Source organism: Taudactylus pleione, unplaced genomic scaffold (assembly GCF_031769625.1).
Source record: "Taudactylus pleione unplaced genomic scaffold, aTauple2 ptg000244l, whole genome shotgun sequence".
Classification (NCBI taxonomy): Eukaryota; Metazoa; Chordata; class Amphibia; order Anura; family Myobatrachidae; genus Taudactylus; species Taudactylus pleione.
The window spans coordinates 8,365,410-8,383,780 of NW_028284646.1; the positions used below are offsets into that span (position 1 = coordinate 8,365,410).

At 41.1% G+C, this 18,371-nt stretch overlaps 1 protein-coding gene across 2 annotated transcripts in view; it reads right to left on the bottom strand.

Moving 5' to 3' along the window:
* Nucleotides 1-18,371, bottom strand: part of MYOM2 (myomesin 2) — a 184,744-nt gene that overhangs the window by 119,411 nt on the left and 46,962 nt on the right. For both annotated transcript variants that reach the window (XM_088479697.1, XM_088479696.1), the window contains 6 exons: nucleotides 15,488-15,576; nucleotides 13,312-13,359; nucleotides 7,685-7,849; nucleotides 6,993-7,154; nucleotides 4,248-4,389; nucleotides 2,372-2,571 (listed from right to left, as the gene is read on the bottom strand). In XM_088479697.1, the coding sequence (XP_088335823.1) occupies nucleotides 2,372-2,571; nucleotides 4,248-4,389; nucleotides 6,993-7,154; nucleotides 7,685-7,849; nucleotides 13,312-13,359; nucleotides 15,488-15,576 (806 nt within the window). The remainder of the gene's footprint in view (nucleotides 1-2,371; nucleotides 2,572-4,247; nucleotides 4,390-6,992; nucleotides 7,155-7,684; nucleotides 7,850-13,311; nucleotides 13,360-15,487; nucleotides 15,577-18,371) is intronic.

Sequence of the window (18,371 nt, forward strand, 5' to 3'; positions counted from 1 at the left end):
GGACAAGTGGAGAGGGAAGGAGTGTGGATAGAGAGAAGGTTATATATGTAGGTGGGGGAGGAGTTATTAAGGGCTAAGTACAGTAGCTCCCAAACTGTGTGCCGTGGCACCCTGGTTGGTGGTGCAGTACCAAATAAAATGAATGTTATTCAGTGTGTAGGCAAAACCAGTGCTAATGGCTGGCAATCAAAGAAAATGTGGACAAAAAGAAGCGTAGCCCTGTCAACCATCACATAACTGAACCTAAGGTTGACATAGAAGCACAATTTGCCTCATTTAATTTTTCTCCTGAATATCTGAATAAGGAACTTTTGGCTCAGGGGTGCCCTGCAAAAAATGCTGAAACTCTAGGGCGCCGTGATTCAAAAAAGTTTGGGTACCACTGGCTTAGTATGTAAGGCTGAGGAGTTTGAACTGGATTCTGAAGGGTATATGTAACCAGTAAAGGAGGTTGCAGAGAGGGGAGGCAGATGTCATGCAGAGAGAGAGAGGAAAATAAGATAGGCAGCAGTGTTAAGTTTAGATTGCAGTGGAGAGAGGTTACATAGAGGGAGACCAGGAAGAAGAATGTTACAGTAGTCAAGAAGGGAGATGCTGAGGGCATGGATAAGGGTATGACTGGAATCTGGGCTGAGGAAGGGGGACATCCTAGAGATGGTAAGAGATGGAAGCAGCAGGATTGGTAGATGGCCAACAGTGAACACGGGGGACATAAGAAAAAGTGATGTTATCAACAGAGAGAGATGAGTGGATGGAACTTGGAAAGGTGGAAAACAATGAGTTCAGTCTTACCCATGCTAATTTTCAGAAAGTGCTCGGTCACTCAAGATGGCAGAGAGGCAGTTAGAGATGCGAGTGAGGACAGAGGAATAGAGGTCAGGCAAAGAGTTGTAGATTTGAGTGTCATCAGCATAAAGATACAAGTGTCATCAGCATAAAGATGGGTCAGAAACCAGATAGAAGGCAGACAAGAAGGTAGTGGGCAGACAAAAAATGTGGAGGCAAAGGGGAGGAGAGAGATAGAGCTTTAGTTTGATAGAGATTTAGGGCTGAGAAAGAGCTTCTTAAGGGCTGGTTAGACAAGGATATGTTTTGAAGGAACTGAGTCAGGAGAGAGGAACAGAAGAGATAAGCAAGGTGGGAGCAAGTAGCCAGAAAGAGGAAACAGAAAAGGTAAAAGGGAATTGGATCACTGGGGCAAGCGGAGGGGAAGATGAAAATGAAGACTTTGTCCTCGATGGTGGGAGAGAAGGCAAAAAGGATGAGCAGGCTAGAGAGGGGGAAAAGCATTACCAAAGGTGGGGAATGGGGGAGGCTTTGATTTGATAGTGAAGTGGGTTGTAAAGTCAAGGGCAGAGAGAGAATAAGGAAATGGAGAAGCTGTGGAGCAGATGAAGGAGTTGAAAGTACCATGTGAATTGGAATGTTCAGGGGAGAGAAGTGATTTACACTAATATTCTTTGGCATAAGAAAGGACAAAGCTGCAGGAGTAAAGTATGAATTTTAAGTGAAGGAACTCATCATGAGTACAATATTGTACATCTGTGCAGGTACATTTCTAGAGGCAGAGAGTAAGCCAGGGATGGGATGCTGAATGACAGAGCATCAGGGTGATAACTGAGGCAGCAGATTCAAAAAATTAAATGAGGGTGGAATTGTAAAGTGATACAGCTTGTTCATGGCAGAACAGAGTGGAGATGGGGCAGAAGAGGGTTTCCAGAGAGGAAGAGAAAGGGTCAATGCAATCAAGGTTTTGCTTGGTTAGAGTAGCATTGTGGAGGGGAGATAGATGGAAGTTAAGGCCAAAGGAGAGAGAATTTTGTTTGGAAAGAGGGAGGAGTGAGTTTGTGGTCAGTGAGGTCACAGCAGTGGGAGGAGACAAAAGGATGATAGAGGGAAGGTCAGTGGAGAGGAAGCGAGGTAGCCAGACATCACAAAGGTGAATAGGATAGATAGAGTGCACCTCAATGGAGTAGAAGCAGAAGGAGGGCTTGGAAGGAAGGACACAGAAGCTGCGACAGGATGAAAGAAGGACTCCAATTACACCATGGCAAGTTGTGTGGGACACAGAGAGTCCCCCAAGGGAAATAGTCACAGGGGAAGTTGAAATAATTAATTATGGAAGGATGCAAATACAAGTATGGTCAGATATTTTGCTAATAGTGGTTGCAGAGTAGAACTTGGAATAAATACTGTATGTTCTTCTTAGTAAATGACCATGTCTAAATAGACTATGATAATAAATATAATATAGTCATAATTAATAAACATAATGTATTATTAGCCATCTGTAAGCTAACAAATGTTGCAAGGTACAACATATAAACAGACATACATTCACATTGTTCATTGAGAATATTTGTGTACCTACTTTGCAACCGTGACAGATCAGCAGGATCCAAAGCTGCAACTGCTACAGAGACCCTTGATGGTCTGCTTATTCCAGCTTTGTTAACTGCTCGGACACGGAATAGGTATGACCTTCCTTCATACAGACCAGTCACAGGATATTTGCAGATCTTAACTGGAGCATCATTGCATTGGATCCAATTCTCAGTGCCCACCTCACACCTATTGGGGAAATATAACAGATGTTTTTTAAAATAACAAAGTGGAAAAAATTATTATTACCTGTATACAGTAATTCAGTTGCAGTGACTACTTTTGGTAACAGTGACATATTTCACTGGCTCACTGGCAACATTACTTATGTTTTGTGTTTGTTTTTTTTTACTTTATTTTATTAGGACACGTTTAGTATATTACACCTAGCTCAGAATATGCACAAGCATCCCATACTGCTTGGACTTCCAATGAAATTAAGTAAATAAATAGCTGGGAATAAAATACTGTCAAGTAAAATAGATCAATTCTATACTAGAAATATACAGTTTAGATTGCTGTTAAAATAATGCATAGTTTGGTTAATTGACACTGCCTACTGTAACTATATTTTTTATCTTCAATTTCTTGGAACTGAAGTATGTACTAACATATATTATTGAAAACTGTATGAAAATTACACCAATAAAGTAATAAAGTTATTTTATCACGTGATCTTGTGTAATTGTTATCCCAACAGACCACTGAATTACAAACAAATTAAAGTTAGAACTGCAACACACGTTTACTATAGATTGGAATCCAATGCTAAATACGCTAGGCAGTCCTGAATAATAGCAGTAAAATAGCTATAATACCAGTCAGCTGAACAAATGATATACTGTACAGTCTGAAGCAGCATTGATTGATAAGGCTCAGTGGCAGTGAGATTAATTTAAATTGTTTTGACGTGTTGAGAGGAGAGATCATTACAATCTATATCGGGTCTACAACGACTTGAGAGTAACAATCACCATTAAGCGAATACAGTAAAACAATATATCAACAAATAAAGTTTCAGTAAAAACTTGTATGTTACAACTCAAGCTGAGAAAGAACAAGTTACATAGTAACCAGTCACTGATGGCAGTCTGCCACAATTCAGGTTAGAGTCAGAATAACTGTGCGAGCCTGTGGTGGAGGATTTATTCCATAGACTTTAGGAGGAGAATAACTCACGTCACTGCACTACCCCAAAAGACTGTATTCTCTGACACTAGATATACTGCTATTCTACGCACCTTACACACAGCAGGGAATACAAGAGTATAAATGTGAAGTGCATCATAACTTAAGTGTTTTTTTTGCTAACAATAACACAACTATCAGAATATATAATCAGTACTTAATGGTCTGCGCTCTCATATTATTATTTAGATGATTTTCCTGCTGTAAAAACTGACCCTTATCACTACAAGTCATAGAAGGTGTCCATTAGGATAAATATGAATGGCAATTATCTCTGTGTGCTGTTTTATATATTTATTCCTATGCATGCCAACTGGAAATGCCATCTCTTCTTACTCATTGTTTGATACTGTTCTATCCCAGAGAGCACCGTTCCAGAGAAAACAGCTGTAAAGATGTGGGCCATAGTAAAAGTACTTACCTAAAATGTACATTGTTCTGAAGGCAATTATTCTAAATATCTCTTATGTATTGATTTGTGAGTTATAATAAGAAGGGAGGGAGACTGTTTCTCTCTGTTGCGGATGCATTTTGAATGATTGGGTGTAACCTACACAGTAGGAAAATGTATTTTATGAAAGGCCATTTCAGTTGAGATTTACTAAGCTGAAGAACATAGAAAAGCGGTTAAAAAATTGAATATTCAGTAGATAAAAATATTAATATCAGTTACTTACTTATCAACAAAGTATCCAATGACTGGAGCCTCACTGGCCGTGTTTGGTGGCTTCCATGACACAATCACATAATCTTTGTTAGCATCACAGCAGCCAACATCCATTGGGGCACCTGGGGCCCCGGCCACCAAAGCTGCAGCATCTGCAGAGAAAGTGGTAAAAATAAAACATAAAAAAGTGCTTGATGTAGGGCAGGCCTGGCCAACCTGTGGCTCTCCAGCTGTTGTGAAACTACACATCCCAGCATGCCCTGCCACAGTTTTAGCATTCCCTAATAGCAAAACTTTTGCAGGGTATGCTAGGACTTGTAGTTTTACAACAGCTGGAGAGCTACAGGTTGGCCAGGCCTGGTGTAGGGGGTTTATATGGGTTAGGAGGAGAAGTTCTACAGGGTGAGAAGTGGTGAGAGAGAACTGCAGGGAGGGCTGAAGCACTTTGGGAGAAAGACTGGAGGCTAGGGGGATGACTTTGGAAGTGGGTGGACTGCAGGAGGGGAGGATACAGATGTGTCCTCCCTCATCATTGCTGCAGTCATGCCAAAGAGACCCTCTTGGTGTGCCAGGTACTGTGCTACTATACAAGTGCTGGGCGTCTTTTTTGTGTCTTTTACCGTGAAAATGCATCTGTCTAGCGATTAGCATGCACCAGGAGACTGCACTGATTAATTTGATATGCAACACTTGTATATCTGTGTGCGACCAAGTCTCTGAATCTGTATACAATGTGCAAAGTGCTACGATACAGCAGCCACAACTTTTTTACATGCCAAGTTCCATTGTGCTTCGTATACAATATACAAGTGTCACGTATTAAATGAATCAGTAAAGTCTGCATGTGCGTCCATTTTTGGTCTTGATCTTGTGCCACATGGCGTCTTGAAGCTAGAGAAGGTAGGACACATCTGTATATAGACAAACTCACAGGTCTTTATGGAAAATAATGTTTAGTCCACAAAAGAGTAAAACTGTATGTGTCTTGTGACCTTCTCCAGATTTATCAATGAGTGATATTCTTGTTATCACTCATTACTAATCTTAAATGGTGCTCCAACCAATCATATCCTGTCATGTGTTTGAAAAGTGACAGTTAGGGGCTGATTGGTTGGAGCACCATTTAAGATTAGTAATGAGTGATAACAAAAATATCACTCATTGATAAATCTGGGCCTTAGGCCAGTATTCAATTGCCGGCAAAAAGTCCGGGACTTTTCGCCTACCGGGCTTTCCGCCATCATCGCTGGCTTTGCCTCCGGAAAAGTATCACGCTCGTCCCCGCTTTTCGCCCTATTCAATTGCAAAGGATGCAAAAACGCGTCCTGGCAAAACTCAAACAGGCAAAAAGTGCTGTCAGATTTGGGGAAATCAGCCTGACACCCCCAAAAGATGCACTGACATGGGGGTGCACTATAGATACCCCCAAATAGGCCTACTGAAGGTATTTGGGGTGCTGAAGAAATGCTCTCAAGTGCTGCTAATTAGCGTCTTTGCACAAGTGGTGAAGAATAGCATTTAGGAGGATTTTTTGGTTAAAATAAGTAGTCCCAGCAAATTTGGGGTACATGAAAATGGGTGCAAGCATGGTTAAAATCGCTAAAGTGATGTTTTAAAAAAAAAAAAAAATGCACCTGCAAACAAAAAAAGCATCTGGTTCATACTTGGGGGACCCCCTGGAGTCTATTTAGTTTGTTTTTAAGTTTGTCCCCCAACTTTGGTTTATTTGCCCTCAAAACAAAAGTACTTTTTTGGGGTGATCTAAAGTATATTTTTTAATTTTTTGATGCAGTTTATCTTTGGGGGACTGTCCTATGGCTGCTTGTGTGTTCCTGCAACTTTGCACCCCAAACCCACAATACTGCACTTTTTTTCACCTCCATTCAGAGGCAAATCTTTTCCGCTGGTTACAAGGCGCAGACTTTTTGCTCTGACAAAAAGTCTTTGGTATTGAAAACAGGGATAAGTTCGCACCTAGTGAAATGATGTCATTGGCGGAAACTTTTCGCCGAAAACGGCTTATCACGGCTAATTGAATATGGCCCTAAGTTTTTTACTACAAGAAAAGTACCAGTTTTGCAATGTATTGCCTACATTTTATTCGCCCTCACAACATGCTGTCTAAGTTGCCTCAGTTTGCATGATTCTAGGATTATTTAACTTTATTAATGAGATATTGATAAATATCAATCATAGCTGCATGTCACCACTCTAAATAAGGAATTGCATAGATTATGTTTATAATAAGAAATTGATGGTCCAGATATGCAGTCAGAGCTTCATAGTTGTGACAACAAAAGAACACAAAGAAAATATGCGTTCAATCGCACCCCAGGCACTCTTTGGAGTTTGTACGTTCTCCATATTCGGGAGGAGTTCCCGCAGGGTGATCTGGCTTCCCCCCACACTCTAAAAATATATTAGTTAATTGGCTTATGAGCAAATTGATCCTAAAGTGTCTGTGCTTGTGTGATAGTGTAGAAGATACTCTAAGGCAGCTTTGGATATGAGTGACTACGTATTCTCTGTAAAGCACTGCGTAGCATGTGTGTGCTATACAAAGAAATGTTAGTTATAACAATTGGCAGCTAATAGTTATACTGATCTAATATTGAATAATGTAATATGATTATATGTATGCTATTGGGAGAGACGTGCTAAATTGGATGGTAATGTAGAGTATGCTGAATTTTAATGTCTATTGCACAAATCATAATCTAAATAATGGGAAGATAAAACAAGCAATATCAAATACCAGCTACAAACAGAAATCCACTGTGCTGATTCACTCCGCCTCTGGTGACCATCCTTACAGTGTACAATCCTTCATCATCCTTATTCAAATGTGTCAGTGTGAGGGATGCACGTCCCTCTCCAAAATGCAGCTGGTACCACTTGGATTCTTTCACCAATACATCTGAAATAGAAATTTAATTGAAAGCAACTAAAGTGCTATTGTCATCAAACTTACACTGATGTTCTGCATGCAAAGGGAAAAGCAAAACAGTCCTAGCAAGGTTTTTCTGCCTTATACTTCATAGCACAAAATCTGCTCCCTCCCTCCCCTGGTTACTGCTGAAATCATTGTGAAGTGTTCATATATGTCCTTAGTTATGTATAAGGTGCTGAAAGACAGTAACAGTAAAGTTCTGACTAGATCAGACCAAACACAACCTGCATAATGTACATGCATCAGTCCACATCGAGGGACACCTGCAGGAAGGAAAATAGCATACATTGGTTGTACTGTACACCTACAGTACTGTATATACCATATCATATTCTGAGCAGTTATTGTTAAGGTAAACATTTAATTACATACATTTTCTGTACATAAATGAAATAGTGTAAACTGTAACATTAAATCCCTCATTTATATAGTTTTTAACCAGTAGAATGTTTATGTTTTATTAGACACTATCAGTAATAAAATGAACAGTCACTCACCATCTCTGTACCACTCTGCCTGTGGCCGTAGTCTGGTTAGATCAGGAGTTAAGAGCACAGAACATGTCAAAGTAATGGTGTCACCTTCAACTCCAAATGTTACGCCAAAAGTTTCCAAAAACTTTACTTCAATGTTTGTGAAACAAACCGCTGTAGTCAGTGGTACTGTAAGTACATGGAAGGTGGGGTATTACATCATGATCTTGGATACCATGCTTGTCGGTATGCTATATACTATATAATACCATTACTCTACAATGCATCTACACTGTTCTTCTTTGGCCACAGCAAAAACACTGGGGACGGTTTACTGGTTAATTTGCACAGTATTGTATCCAATTTAAATGGGGTTCAATTACTAAGTAAATGGCAAATAGCGCAGAACTGTATATGGGACAAAAGGGGTATGTTACTACTCAATGGGCGAGTGATATAACCTTATATATACCAGTTAAATTGTGTCTGTTATTGGTGAAATTACATTATATTGCACAGCTGGAGTACTGGTCAGATAGAATGTGCTTACTGGTCACTACAACATTCTGTACAGTTCAAATGAAGATGTGCAATGCTGGTCACTGTAGGATGAATGAGTATAAAACAAGCTACTGTATTAACAGAAGTGCCAGATTAACAATGATGCTGATGGAGCTACAGCTCCAGGCCTCCACATAAAAATAGGCCCATTATCAGCATAATGATGACCAGCTGCATAGCTGGATACACAGTCAGACATAAATTAGTGTTTGCTCTGGTGCTTCTAGCACACTGAGCTGATGCAACAACCTGCTGAGATACAGCCTATTGTGTGCTAGAAGCACCAGACCAGAGGGTGACACCCCAGGCAGGAAAAAGGAACTGCACGAGTTTTGACAGGTGCTAGAATGAACAATAATAAATTAAAGTATTAAAATAGATTTTTTTAGTTTTTACACAAAATTATAAAAATGTTTCTATTTTTATGTATTTAGGGAGACAGTGGGACTGCTAGAATATGGAGCATACACACGAACTTAGCTCTGGTCACACCCAAACACCACCTGTTACAGCTCCTCCCCTTCTCAGTATAGGCCTTGAACAAACATTTTCAGGCCCATGTGGCCCTTAATCCGGCCCTGATGAATAGATGGGGTGATGTGTTCATGGAGAACCACTGTGTTGCATAATATTCAACATGTTCAACTGATTGAAGGTTTACAATATGTGTTAAATACTTTAATCACAAGTAATAATTGCATCAGAGTAATTTAAAACCTACACGGCATTAGTGTACAATATTGACACAAAAGAAAACTTACAGTTTATCATGTTAGCTGGGAACTGCTGCACTCTGACCAATCAGAGCAGCCCCATTCATTTCTATGAATTACCGATGGGGTCACATTGTCTGTTATGTTTTTTGGATTTTTTTGCCAAGTCCTGTGTGGGGGGTGTATTTTTAAGAGAGGACATTATACTACAGTGTGTTTTTACAGCACAGTAAATGGGTCAGCCACGCACCCTCTAGTGCATGATGTCATACCGAGGAGGTGGGGCCGAAAGCACCCGAAAGAACATTGGGGTCTGTATAGGCTGCGGTGTCTATGTCTACAGTGTAAAGAGTATGCTCCAGGTTGCACCACAGCAGGGACCGTAGGGCTCCATGTGGTCACACGACACACACACCCATAGTTACGGCCGTGTGTGTGTGTGTGTGTACAGTGTTTATTTTAGTATATGTTAAATGTGGGCTACAGGTGCCAGCTGTTCCAATGGTGATCGGTACTTGTGGTTCTCCAAGTGCCATCATGACATGGCAGCCTTGTAGTCCACCTGTAAAGAACACAATTATTCTTAATATTATTTGCTCATTATCTCTGTACCCAAAGTCCCAGGGGTACAGAGAAGAGCCTTAGTGCTATTGGCAAGGAGTAGGGGCCCACCCATTTTTACTGTGGGCACCAACTCTGGTGCCAACTGGCCTAGGGATGGTGGAAACATGGTGGGGTCAGAGCTGGATTAAAGGGGAGCACGGTGCCCTGGGCCCCCCTCAGGAGGCCCCCCCATGGCCAGAGCACACTGCTTCACTGTGCAGTCTTGTGCATTTTCTAAGGGCTGGATGAGTGGGGGCTGGCGGGCTGGATGACGAGTGGGAGTGGGAGAGATGACGAGATAGGGTAGGCTAGATGATGGGGGCAGAGCTGACAAGAGGGACAGGACAGAAAGAGTGGGGGCAGGCCTCTCTGTCTTAAGTGCCCTGGACCCCCAAAGGCTTAACCCGGCCCTGGGTTATGGTTCCACTAGCCTTGGCTGGTCAAGCTTCATGCTGGTAATGGAACAATTGGGGGACCTCATGCACTTTGTACCCCTGATTTTAACAATACCAACTTAGTCAGAAGCACTAGTGCTGGTTCTGTTTAGAGGGGGAGAGCCTTTTTTTTTCTTTAAATTATTAAATTTGAACAAATGGGGTATAGTGAGATAGCTGCATTAGCAGTTACTTCACTGTCCTAAGGCGCATCTACTGTGATGTCTAGTGAGTTATTCTGGTGCATTTACAGTGACTTTTCAACTCATTTTCCATTACATATGGCAAGTTTTATGTTTAACATTATAAACATCTGGAGAAGTGCACTGCGGCCAGAGCTGACCCTAGGCATAGGCATTCGGGGCAAATGCCTAGGGTATCTGGATTTCCTTAGGGCCATCCCACAGCTCTGCAACTATGGCATAGTGATGACGTCGGCCAAGCAAGACGACTACCTGCTACCTTCCACTACCATGATTGGAGCTCAGCTCCGATCAGGCAGTGGTCAGAAAGAGCTTCTGAACATGCACAGAAGCTTATTCTGGATACAAGTAAAATGATGCATGCCCAGCCATGGCCAATCCTCCCATGGGCCTTTGCAGAGCTCAGTCATGAGTCACAACTCATGGTTCCATGGGAAAGGGGTGCTGGGTGAGGGGTGCTGTGCTGGGAAAGGGGTGTCGGAAGAGGCTAGGGTGTTGTGCTGGGAAAGGGGTACTGGATGAGGCCAGTGGTGCTGTGCTGAGAGAGGTGTGCTGGATGAGGCCAGGTGTGCTGTGCTGGATGAGAGGTGTTGTGCTGGGAAAAAGGAGCAGGATGAGGCCAGGTGTGCTGTGCTGGATGAGGGGTGTTGTGCTGGGAAAAAGGAGCAGGATGAGGCCAGGTGTGCTGTGCTGGATGAGGGGTGTTGTGCTGGGAAAAAGGAGCAGGATGAGGCCTGGGGTGCTGTGCAGGGAGAGGGGTTCAGGATAAGGCCAGGGGTGCTGTGCTGGATGAGGAGTGCTGCACGAGGGCTTTTGTGCTGGGAAAGGGGTGCTGGATTAGGCCAGGGGTGCTGGAAAAGGGGTGCTGGATGAGGCCAGTGGTGCTGTGCTGGATTAGGGGTGTTGTGCTGAATAAGGGATGCTGGATAAGGGGTACTGTGCTGGGAAAAGGGTGCTGGATGAGAGGTGCTGTGTTGGGAGAGGAGAGCTGGATAAGGTGTGGCATGCTGAGAGTGGAGAGGGTTGCTGTGCTGTGAAGGGGGCAGTATGTGGTGCTGTGATGAGGGTCAGTGATTGCTGTGAGGTAGGTGGGAGTAACTGGGTCAGCGTGTGTGCTATATATATATATATACACTACCGTTCAAAAATTTGGGGTCACTTAGAAATTTCTTTTTAATTTTAATCAGAAATACACTCTATACATTGTTAATGTGGTAAATGACTATACTAGCTGCAAATGTCTGGTTTCTAAAGGAATATCTACATAGGTGTAGAGGCCCATATCCAGCAACCATCACTCCAGTGTTATAATGGTACATTGTGTTTGCTAAGCGCATTAGAAGACTAATGGATTTTTAGAAAACCCTTATGCAGTTATGTTAGCACAGCTGAAAATGGGTTTGCTCGTTAGAGAAGCAATAAAACTGGCCTTCCTTTGAGCTAGTTGCGTATCTGGAGCATCACATTTGTGGGTTCGATTATACTCACCAATGGCCAGAAAAAGAGAACTTTCATGTAAAACTCAACAGTCTATTCTTGTTCTTAGAAATGAAGGCTATTCCATGCTAGAAATTGCCAAGAAACTGAATATTTCCTACAATGGTGTGTATTCCTCCCTTCAGAGAACAGCACAAACAGGCTCTAACCAAAGTAGAAAGAGAAGTGGGAGGCCCTGGTGCACAACTGTGCAAGACGACAAGAACATTAGAGTCTCTAGTTTGAGAAATAGATGCCTCACAAGTCCTCAACTGGCAGCTTCATTAAATGGTACCCGCAAAATGCCAGTGTCAATGTCTACAGTGAAGAGGCGACTCTGGGATGCTGGCCTTCTAGGTAGATTGGCAAAGAAAAAGCCATATCTGAGACTGGCAAATAAAAAGAAAATATTAATATGGGCAAAAGAACACAGACATTTGACAGAGGAAGATTGAAATAAAAGTGTTATGGACAGATGAATCGAAGTTTGAGGTGTTTGGATCACACAGAAGAACATTTGTGAGGTGCAGAACAAGTGAAAAGATGCTGGAAGAGTGCCTGACGCCATCTGTCAAGCATGGTGGAGGTAGTGTGATGGTCTGGGGCTGCTTTGGTGCTGGTAAAGTGGGAGATTTGTACAAGGTAAAAGGGATTTTGAATAAGGAAGGCTATCACTCCATTTTGCAATGCAATGCCATACCCTGTGGACAGCGCTTAATTGGAGCCAATTTCCTCCTCCAACAGGACAATGACCCAATGCACACCTCCAAATTATGCAAGAACTATTTAGGGAAGAAACAGGCAGCTGGTATTCTGTCTGTAATGGAGTTGCCAGCGCAGTCACCAGATCTCAACCCCATTGAGCTGTTGTGCGAGCAGCTTGACCGTATGGTAAGCAAGAAGTGCCCATCAAGCCAATCCAACTTGTGGGAGGTGCTTCAGGAAGCATGGGGGGAAATTTCTTCAGATTACCTCAACAAAATAACAGCTAGAATGCCAAAGGTCTGCAATGCTGTAATTGCTGCAAAAGGAGCATTCTTTGATAAAAGCAAAGTTTGAAGGACAAAATTATTATCTCCAATAAAAATCGTTATTTCTAACCTTGCCAATGCCTTCTATTTATTTTGCAACTCATTTGATAAATAAAAGTCAGTTTTCATGTAAAACACAAAATTGTCTGGATGACCCCAAACATTTGAACGGTAGTGTATATATAAATATATATACACAGCAGTTGCAGCCGGCACTCCTTGGGGCTTATAAGAATATCCTGCGTCTGGTGCCTTCCTTAATTACCTATCCCAATGAAGGGAAGGAAATAATAATATATGCAGCAATGGGCAGCACTCACGACGACTTCACAAAAAAACACAGTACTCATGTGGATAATATCCACGCCAGCACTAGAGAGAGATTTTTTTTAAATGGGGGCTGGTGGTGGGTACCAAATTGGTTAGAGTAGGCTCTGATTGCGGCGAGATCGATTGTGATGCAATTTCCAATGTATTCCCATTCTATTACATACAACTTGAAACTCGCAAGAAATATGCCGGTAACATGCCAGGTTTCCGAAATCACAATCTATTACATTTCCCCTTAGTTATGTTCTTTAAAATATAGTTGATTGAATTAATCACATTGGTACCAGAAGATTTACTTACAGTGTGGAAACAAACCAGCATGCAGAGGTTCTTCATCTCCTCGAAATCCTGTAAAAATAATGTGATATATGAATTGATAATCAGCACACTTCATTTTAATAGTACAAATAATGTAAATTAAATACACTATTTAGATTAGCATTTTCTAATGATTTCTTTGTTTTATTTTTAAGGTAGAAAATGTAAATAAATATGTTGCCAACAAGAAAATATTTTCCTTGAACACAAAGGGCCTGATTCAGAGACGGACGCTCTGAAAGAGCGCTCGCTCTGAATCAGGGTGTTTGTTGGGTTTTTTTGGAGCGGCCTCCTGGCCACTCGCATAGCTGTGGGTGACCATCCACAGCTATAGTGAGTGGCCAGGTTGATGGTCGCGATGGTCAAGACCATCGTGATCATCGGACTTATGATGAGACCCTTGTGGTAGGGTCTCGTGGCCGCAAGCCCCAGAGAGCTTCTGGCTCTAATAGAGCAGGAAGCTCTCCCACAGACATCACTGGTGATGTCAGTGGGGCCGTCCACAAATGGCAGGTGTTCGCTTGGGAATGCCTTCGTTTGTGAAGCCACCCCCCGGCCACGCCTACCAAACGGGGCGAGCTGTCAATCACCATCGACAGCTCGCCCCCTTTGGTGAGAGACCCGGAGCGACGGAACACCCGTTGCTAGCCGGGTCTCGCGCATGCTCACAACGGAGCCGGCTCCGTCGTGCTCATGCCCAGTGGCCAAACATCGACCTGGTTGCGAGCGCTCAGCACTTGCGACCAGGTCTGAATCAGACCCAAAGTTTGTTATTTCATTACTCTATTTGCAATTTTGTCTAAGGAGATGATGATTGGGACACATCGGATCTGGCTCAGAGATGCACGCTAAGTGCATGCAATGGCGATATTCACATAGTTGAGTGATTATTTGTTACTGCATATGCGCAAAACATTTTGAAAACCCCTACGATGCATGCGCTACCCTGTGTATTAACAACTTTGGCCCTGATTATCTACGGATAACTATTCTGCTTATACGCACGCAACTGCATTGCTAATATCAGCTGTGTTATTTAAATGTTTGCATTTACATTGCAATCGTAGCCTGACATAAGGACGCCCACTTCCCCTTACTCACATCCGTATACTTTAACAACATAGAGAAACAATCGGTAACATTGAGTAACATCGGACAGTTAGAAAAGCCCTGACCTTACTCAGGAATTGCTTACTTCAGCCATGCTATGAGATCTCAGATGGCCTCTGGAATCGCAGTGGCTAATAATGCATGCCCATGCAATGGCATTGAAACGCACTGGCACGCCTGCATTCGCCCGGCCACTCCCCCTGTCACCACCCACAAACGGCATTTGCTGTCAATCACTCTGCCATGGGTCTGTGCATCCTCTGCATTTGCAGTCCCGAGCGCAGTGGCTAGTTCACGCACATGCACGGTGATGCACACGCATGCACAGTATGCAACAATCTGCAGATTGCGTGACCGTATAAGCAACTGCATTCCTTGCTCTAATAGTTCTATAGAGGTTGTCAGGGATGACATGGGCAAAAAATACGCTTTCTGGTCAGCCCTGTCCTACTGTAATTACCTATTTATGGAGTGAAATGGAGTTAGACGAACCCCATCTGATTGCTTTCTCAGGTGGATTTGAGTCAATGTTTTATTAAGAGACAATTGGGGGGGACTTATCAAATTTTGGAGAGAGATAAAGTGGAGAAGTTGCCCACACCAACCAATCAGCTTTTGACTGTCATTTTACAGGTTGTGCTAGATAAATGACAGTTAGAAGCTGATTGGTTGTTATGAGCAAATTCTCACCTTTATCTCTCTCCAAGATCTGATAAATCTCCCCCTTAGTTTTCCATATTTACAATCTGTAAAGCTTAATGAATAATGTATATAGCACAGTGTGTTAGACATTTCTTTGGTTTGTGTGAATTTCACTAACTTAAATAACGTCAATATTTTTTTGCAATGCCTGGATCATACTATACACAAGGCAACATTGGCAAGTGCCTATGGAATTGGGACAGTTTATGTTATATATGTTTTTCTTACTTCTGAGCAATAGCATTTATGCATGGATTAGTTTTCATTCAGACCATGACTGATTCACTGTTATATGAGATGATTATGATGGGTTGGATGTGTTTTCTCTTCTCCCCATCATACTTACTTCTTACAATGACAGCAGCATTGGTAGATGACTGTCCATGTACATTCCTTGCTACCGCTGTGTAGGTTGCTGTATCATCAGTCTCAGTTCTGAGGAAAACATTAAAACCAAATGTTATTAATATTTGGGAAACAGAAGAAGTATAATTTCATCTAATTTGTATCACCATAAATTCATTAAATTCAAATAACACCCCTGTAACAAAGACTGTATCAGTCTGTAGACTAGAGGCAGCTGTCTCTAAACTCTTCCTTATGACAATTAATAGTTCTTCCACTCCCTTATTTTGTGTCTGAAGCGGCTGCATAACACGGAAGGATAGAAGTGTTAGAACTTCACACTGTTGTCACTATTGTATCAAAATTGTATCCAAGTTGTTTGTTTCTGGTTTTTCATTTCTAGGAGCTAGGATATTTGTCATACTAGGAGTGTAGAATATACTCTGTCCTATATTTATATATCTTTTGCACATTTATGTATCCGAATCACAGTACCAAAGAGGAATGACATCACTTGATGCTTATTGCTTAATTCCTTCTTTTTTCATATTGATTGATATTAAATCCACTCCATTTTATCATGGATGATTGTACATGAGATATAGCGGATGAACACCAAATAGAATTATTGAAGGAGGTACTTCTGAGTGGAGTTTTGAGATTTCCCTTTTTAGGTAGAGCATAGGTGATAAGTGTTAGAATGAACATTCATGACTTATTTTTGTCGTCACACACCTACTGCAAATAGCCTATTTGAATACATATAATCCAGACTATTATAGGTATCAGAAGGGAATTTATTTGATATTTTGCATAACCCTTGATAGTTAATACTTGTTTTAATAATATTTTTTTTAAATACCCCCATTGGGAATATTTTAAAGGGGTAGTATCCAATAATATGTGTGTTTTAATAAATATACTCATCATATTGTTTGAATTACTATGTTTAAGTGTGCCCCAAAAAGCCGTTTTTTGTCTTCTCATTGCTTTCTGGCAAGAATAGAAAAATATAGAGGCAGCTGTCTGTCTGCATACCCTACTAAACAATAGGATTGCTGCGACTTGTACTACAGCAGCTTGCGTTACATAAACCTGTTAGTACAAAAGCATATGTAAATTAATTGCTACTTATTACAGAGAATGGATACGTTGTCGATAAACTATCATTTTATTAAAAGTGCATTTCTTATATGCAATAAAATGGTAGAACATCAACTGCAATTGTCAACTTTGCCACTTGGTGGCACTCCATGGAAAGAAAAGTTAAAGTGTTAGTCAAATATTGTTCAGAACTTGTGGATTGTAACAGTAGAGAAAAAAAAAGTTTTTAAAATGAAGTACATTTTTTGTCATTAATATTATGAGTCTAACACAGGTAAGGGTACACTTCAACTTCTGAACTACCGCAGAATTGTATAATGACTAGGAAGAAATAAATATGTACTGATAAGAGTAATTGCATGCTGCACATATATAGTATGATAGTGTTTTTTTCTTTCACTGTTTCATGCTATATACAATGGTGTATTTACCCAGTGACAAGAAAAGTGTACTGTAAGTGCATGCTACCTCATTTATCACTATACAGAACAGAAATCTTCAAATTTCTATTTCTTACATACGTCCAATGCACTAAGGATGTTTACCTCTGCCTAAATACACTAGTCCACAGGTTCTCAAACTCAGTCCTCAGGACCCCAAACAGTGCATGTTTTCCAGGTCTCCTCACATAATCACAGGTGAAATAATTAGCTCCACCTGTGGATCTTTTAATATGTGTTAGTGAGTAATGACTACACCTGTGCACCTCCTGGGTGACCTGCAAAACGTGACCTGTGTGGGGTCCTGAGGACCGAGTTTGAGAACCTCTGCTAGTCATTTAGAAGCAATGGAGGAAGCCATGTTGTGTGCTGAGCAGTTATTTGGAAGAATACTGCCATTAAAGTGGAATATTCACCTTAATGCTATTACTAGTTCATAGTAAATTGTTATGCTACATTCCCAAAAATATTGAAATAACCCAAAACATGTGTTTGTCTTTTTCACACGATAATGTCTGCAGTGACCAGAATATTCTTACTCAACAAATTCAGGCAAAGCGTTTGGGAAATATTGTTTTCTCACAATTATTCGCTTTAAGCCATTATTAAAACATTCCAAGAACTACATTGGGTCACAATTGCCAACAGCACCCCTGATCCACAAATCACCCAACTTTATCCCAAACAGCATTATGCACTTCATACAGTATCTTCTGCTATTTTTATGTTTATTAGCAAAGCTATAGATTTAACATAAGCAATATTATATTTGCACATAGGTTTTATTTTATTCCTTCAAATATATAAGATTCAGATAACGTGGTTGTGAGTCTTGCAAATATTTTACTTTTACTTGGACACATACGGTATAAGTGTATAAGTCATAGTTTATCAGCTAAGAAACAAACAAAGGAACAGATAGAGAAATTGATGGAATTCAATTGCTTAGACATTTTTATAATTAAATATGATGCTCTCATCTTGGCACCTTAAATATTTTCCATTCCAGCCAAAGAACACCCAATATATGCATAAAGACAAATGTCACCAGGAAAAAGCTCACTAACATTAGAGTACAGTCAAGATGACAGCCAAGAAATTCCAAGCTGTTTTAAGTATCAGCGGATCCAATTGCATACAGCTCAGCGACATGGTATGAACAGCTGAGAATACTAGAGAAGTACAGAGACACTATCATCTCAAGCAAGAAAAAGGAACAAGCACTTCTCTCTATACGTTTCATTCATATACTGTACTTCCTGGCCTAACGTGCTTATTCAACCAAGAACGTAAAGGCAATTTCTTTTTAAATGGCTGTGTCCACCTCTGTCCACTGCTTTT